Source organism: Salvelinus alpinus, chromosome 20, assembly GCF_045679555.1.
Source record: "Salvelinus alpinus chromosome 20, SLU_Salpinus.1, whole genome shotgun sequence".
NCBI lineage: Eukaryota > Metazoa > Chordata > Actinopteri > Salmoniformes > Salmonidae > Salvelinus > Salvelinus alpinus.
The window spans coordinates 27975969-27981968 of record NC_092105.1 but is presented as its reverse complement, the minus strand read 5'-3'; the positions used below and the strand labels follow the sequence as shown (position 1 = coordinate 27981968).

At 43.4% G+C, this 6000-nt stretch overlaps 1 protein-coding gene across 3 annotated transcripts in view; it reads right to left on the bottom strand.

Moving 5' to 3' along the window:
- Positions 1-1448: 1448 nt before the first annotated feature.
- The window catches only part of LOC139546617 (pre-mRNA-splicing factor CWC22 homolog), a 49412-nt gene continuing 44860 nt past the window's right edge, over positions 1449-6000 (bottom strand). For 2 of the 3 annotated variants that reach the window (XM_071355204.1, XM_071355205.1), the window contains 4 exons: positions 5387-5514; positions 5095-5196; positions 4363-4541; positions 1449-2737 (listed from right to left, as the gene is read on the bottom strand). In XM_071355204.1, the coding sequence (XP_071211305.1) occupies positions 1935-2737; positions 4363-4541; positions 5095-5196; positions 5387-5514 (1212 nt within the window). In that variant the 3' untranslated portion in view covers positions 1449-1934. The remainder of the gene's footprint in view (positions 2738-4362; positions 4542-5094; positions 5197-5386; positions 5515-6000) is intronic. The other variant, XM_071355206.1, reaches the window with a different exon arrangement.

The window sequence follows — 6000 nt, the reverse complement described above, 5'->3', positions numbered from 1 at the left end:
TGTAGACACACCATCCCAAACGGGAATTACGTTCAATTCCATTTACCGGCGTTTAACTCCGGTCGGAATTCCCCCCAAAGAGACTGTTCTGTGTCTCGGGAGTTGAGCAGTCTTAACCCAGTGTAACTGATAACGGAAAAGCATGGTTCTATCTCAATTAGTTTTCTATCATTCCTCGCATCCTATCTCCTTGCTTCTTTTTCAACCTTATTGGAGTTCTAAGGTCCCTCCTATCAGACCTTCTTATGCAATGCATTCTGAGGATGATCATGCAAGGATTCAAGGAAAGATTAACTGAGAGTCACATATTCCTACAAGACAACCCACTGAGACTCTACCAGGCACTATAATCTGCAGTATGGGAAACGTGTCTATTGTTCCCCATGAATTCTTAACCGTTTGTATTAATCATAAGACAGTTGAAATGAACCCTATTCTTCTCTTGGAATCCAATATTTGAAAAGGAATACATAGCGCAGGAAAAACTAAATTGAGGGACACTGGTAGTTAAAGAATGTAACAGCATAACAAAACCAAAATACTGGCATCATGGTCTTCCTTCCTAGCACAGATCCAACCAAATGAGTCAAAATATTAACAGTGCTAGTCCTATTTAACAGAATATGTAGTCTATGCTGATTTTATCCTTTCTATTGTGCTTCTACTTTTCAGTTACATCTTAAAGCAAAGCTTGAATCTGCCCCCTATCCCCTTCTCCACTAGGCAGGATTCTACTGACAGACATCAGTTCATTCCAGTGATTTCACAGAGTTCCGTATTCCATCCCAACGGAAGCAATCTTCCATTCTACTGGCCAAAACACAAATAAAAGATGACCCAGTTCTCGTGGAACCCTGTGGTGTTTTGATACATACAGTACACCCTTAGGGAGAATGCTGAAGGTCAAATAAGGTAGGGTCTATCTGGAGATCAGCGTGAAGACGTATGTCAATTGTGTAAGAGGCATGTATTCATGCATATTGTATACTGTGGGTGATAATGACAGGGTCTTGAATTCATTCTTGCAAGTATGTTCAACATGAATGTCAGATTTGACAAGAACGGATCCTTGGATTGATCTGTGTGTTAACAATCACCTGCTGGGTGTCAAAAAATGGCAGCGATTCAAACATTTTATGAACTGGCTGATGTTCTTTAATCACAGGTGTTCAGGTTAGACGGCACGCGATGCTTTTAAGTGGACAATGTGTGGCTCAGTCGGTAGAGCATGGAGCTTGAAACTCCAAGGGTCATGGATTGGATTCCAGCTGGGGCCAGTCATATGTAAAATGTATGCACGCATGACTAAGTTGCTTTGGATAAAAGCATATGCTAAATTATAAGGACACTGCATTGCTCTGGTGTATTTCCCCTCTAACCTGTGTCAATATAGTGCAAACATGTTCAGTATACTGTATAATATTTAGTAATAAATCAAGTAGAATTGAACAGTTGCAAGGTTTTTAATATGTTGTCTCATTCTTTTTAAACCGCCCCCCAAAAATAGGTTGCACTAAATACAAACTTCACACATTTTCTTGACATTACCAGTCTTACATTGATAGAACCCACAGAAAGAAACCTTCATATATACACTACTTCTGCAAGCAGAGCTCTGTACTGTTATTGTTCCAATACAACCGCTGAACCATTTCTAAGAAAGACATTTCATTGCGCGATATAAAACATACATTTTAAAGGCTATGCATAAAATGTATACATTGAGAGGTACAGACTATGGCAGAGGATGAGATGGATGAGTCCAATTTACAACTGGCTTATGAACAGCATGACTACAACGTAGGCTCTGTTTCAACATTCACACTAGCACACTACTTAGAATGAAGTACTGGACATGTACTTGAAGTAGTATGCTAGCATGGACATTGGAATGTAAGACTACTACATTTCCTTTTTGAGTAAAGTCCGTCCGGCTATCTCCGTCTACGTGGGGAGCTATCCCTGCTCCGTTCCTCGTTTCTCTTGGGTTCTCTGTATCTGTCAGAGTGATGGCGGTTCTCCCTGTTCTCCTTGTCCGCCCGCTCTGCTTGCTGCTCCACCCCGTTCCTGGAAGAATCCATGTCTTTCTCCTTGTGGCTGCTCTTCTCTCGTGACTTTGACCTCTCTCTGTTTCTGTACCTGGCTGGTTCCTTCTCTTTCTCCTTGTGGCTGCTCTTCTCTCGTGACTTTGACCTCTCTCTGTTTCTGTACCTGGCTGGTTCCTTCTCTTTCTCAGGGCTGCGGTGTCTGACTCTGTCATGGTCAGTCTGGTCAACCTGGGGGGCTTGGCGTTTCCCATCATATTTCCCCCCATCGTCCCGGTTGTGCCTGCGGGACTCTGGCTGTCTGTCGCTGTCCTCGTAGTCTCTGCCTCTGTCAGGCCTGCCACGAGGCTGCTCCTCATCTTGGTGCCCCCCACGGTCACGGTGGGGTCTCTCGTACGAGGGTTGCGGCGCGTCTTCTTCTCGACCCCGGTGGCGAGAGGATTTGTGGTGGTCCTCTGGCTCTGGTCTCCTCCCACCGCGCTTCGCCGCCTCCTTATCGCTACTGCTGTCATCACGGCGACGGTTGTCGTTTCTCAGACTCTTATTGGGCCGTTCCTCCAGAGGTGACTTCTGATTTGAGGAGGTATTTTTGGAAGAAGCCTTGGACTTGGTCATCTTGTCTTTCTTCTTGTCTTTGTCACTCTTCTTATTTTTGCTCTGGCCCTTGCTCTTCTTACGCCTTGAATCAGAATCTGTAAAACAGTAAGTACGTCTTAGAAACACGAGATAATTCCAGACTTTGAACCGAAATATGTTAAACATAAGCAAAGAACCTAAATAAATCCAGAAGCATGCAAACAGCACACCACATTGCAATCCCATAGAGCGAGACATTATATATGCTGTAAAAAATAAATATCGAAAGACAAGAAAAATCCCCCAATGACAGTCCGTCATCGCCCAACATCTGCACACACAGGTTGTCCCCCAAATGGCACCATATTCCATATATAGTGCACTTCTAGGCCCTGTAGGCCCTGTTAAAAAACAGTGCACTAAATAGGAAATAGGGTGCCATTTCAGACACAACCTGTGTGTGCAGATAATGTGTGGCGATGACAGACTGTGCTTTTAGCAGGTGCCTGGAGTGCCCTACTCTGCCATGTTAACATGTCACTCTACCCTACAGAGAGCCGGCCAGGGACACCCAACACCACACCAGTCAAACAGTCACCAGACTGCCAGAGCACTGACTGCAGGGAGGGTGTATTTGTGTGAGTGTGTGTGGCCACTGCAGGGACTGACTGACTGTCTTTGCGTGCATGGTTTTCATAGATATTTGCATACAAACACAGGATGAATGGTAAATAGCCACATCAACATCACAGCAGGAAACACCTCCAGTATCGCAAACAGGCTTGATATCATGTTCAGGACAATTGAGAACCAACAGAAGCTATCAAGGAAATGTTTTGTGCTGTTGGACAGACATTTCAGTGCTATTGGACATTTTAGTGCAAGGATGTCATTTCAGAACTATTGATTTGATGTGAAAGCAGGGATTGTGTAGAGAACATCTATCTCCAGGACAATTGCTGCTCTCTTCTCAAATAGGACATTTCAAGTTCTGCTCTGACAGACATTTTTCTTTAATTGAATAAGTGAATACAGACTGGTCCTCGGTTGGCTGTGGTTGCATGTCATCAGCAAGGGACTGACACGAAAAGCCATCTTAATGTCCCACAATCAAACAAGAGGTTGCCTAAACCAGTCTTTGGATAAAAACCTTTGCTAAATGGAATTTTTATATTATGTGAAATGAAGCATTTTCCAGGGAAACAGTGAAGTCCTTCAAACATCCAAGTTTCATTTTAATAGAGCTGGTCAATTAAAATAGTTAAATTAGAAAATTAAATTAGCATGCCGAGTGAGAGGGGCTGAGTACAACACAGTAACATTCTTCAAGGTGAGGCAAGCGATGACCCATGACCCAGGCGCGCACACACACACACACACGGGCAACAGGCTGTGCCACCCTCACATTAGGGACCAGGACCTCCCCGACACAACACAGGCATTATAATTAGGTAGAGGTGAATGTGGAGGGCAGACAGTTAATAAATACTAAACTATTAAAGGACGAATTAAAGGACAAGCACTTTGAATTCCTCAGAAATAATTCAGATATTGCTGTTAGAAGAGGGCTGGGTTGTAAATTGATTGCAACTACCTAAGTGTTTCAATAAAAAGCCTAGTTAGGGTAGCCTGGTCCCAGATCTGTTTAAACTGCTGTTTGTGCTGACAATGACCAAAGTCGATACAGTATAAGAAACAGCTCTGGGACCAGGCTACTGTAAGGCTGGTAAAATTACTGTACCTGAGCTGCTGCTGGAGGAGGAGGAGGAGTCACTGGAGGAGTCAGAGCTGTCACTGTCGCTGCTGTCACTGTCTGAGGACGACGAGTCAGAGGACGAGTCGGTGTCAGACGACTCCACTTCCTGGTTCTGGGTCATGATAATCTTGGGGGCGTTCTTTAGATGCTCACGGAGCTCATCCCTGTGGTAATGAAGAGGAGAGATAGAGCAGGAGAGAGAGTGAATGAAAGAGAGAAGGAGCGAGTGGAAATTATGACACTGGCAAGAGATCACAGGAGGCTGGTGACGCAATACACCAGCCTGTTATAGATGCCACAGGAGGTTGGTGGCACCTTAATTGGGGAGGACTACCCTATAAAAATCAGTTTATTTTTTAAATACATTTATTTGATGCCCTACTAATTAAGTTCAATACATTTTGGGATATTGTTTGAATTCCGTTTTTATTGTCGTGATTCAGTCTGCGTTCTCCGTATCAGATTTTATAGTGCCCTAGTAATGGCCGGAGCGGAATGAGTCGAACGGTATCAAATACATCTAACACATGGTTTCCATTAGTTTGATGCAATTCTATTCACTCCGTTCCGGCCATTATTATGAGCCGTCCTCCCCTCAGCATCCTCCTGTAGATCACAAACATGCATCAAATCTATGCACACATTGAGCTGTCGCTTTGGGTGAAAGCATCTGCTAGGTGGCACGTACTATCATATTATTAGGATGGAGGCACTTACGTAAGTCCACCCAGGCCGATGGAGGTGAAGAAATTAATGGCGAATCTGGTGTTCCTGGGGTTGTCACGAGGAAAAAGACCCTCAAAGAAGGGCTGCAGCGTCCTGGAAGATACAGAAAAGACCAGATGCAGGAAAAAATAAAAAATCACTAATTTGCCATTCAGTTAAATTAATTCAACTTTATTTTTCCTTTCAGGGGCAATAAAGAAAAACAGAGCCAGTCTACAAATATCAACATCCTCAGGTGATATATTAGTTTACAGTGGAAGAGGAAAAGACTAGATTGACTTACATATCCTTGAGTCGTTCATTGAGCCTGGGAAGTCCCATATAGGCACAGAGCTCCTGAAACAAGATCTTGACGAAGATACGACTGGATGAGGTGGTGGTGTCCTCACTGACTTTAATACATTCCAGCACCTGAGAGAGAAAAACCCAGACGGTGTAACTAGATTAGTAGCTGTTTAAAATCAAATCACCAACCCAAAAAAATCTTGGCTAACCGAAAGTCGTCTGTTCTTTCGACCTATCGATTGGTTGAAATGTTTAAACATGTATTATTCCATATAGACACACCCTTGTATTTTACTAAATTCAACTATATGCTTGTCTGATTCGGTTTGATGAAATAAGACAGAAATGACTCAAGAGTCAGAGATCAAGATAACCAGAAGAGAAAACCCTTAACCCGACCATCCTCCCCCCCGCTCCTGCTGGCTTTCGCAGATTCTGCCACTACTCTCCTGAAGTTGCCGGTAACAGGCTACACGAGGAGTCGGCAACCTTTGTCATGTGGCATAACAATTTATCTGAACATTTCTACCAATCAACGTGCCAGTTATGGTTTTCATATGCACATTTTCATCTAACAATTACATTTATAATAACGTCTTCGTATCTCAAAAT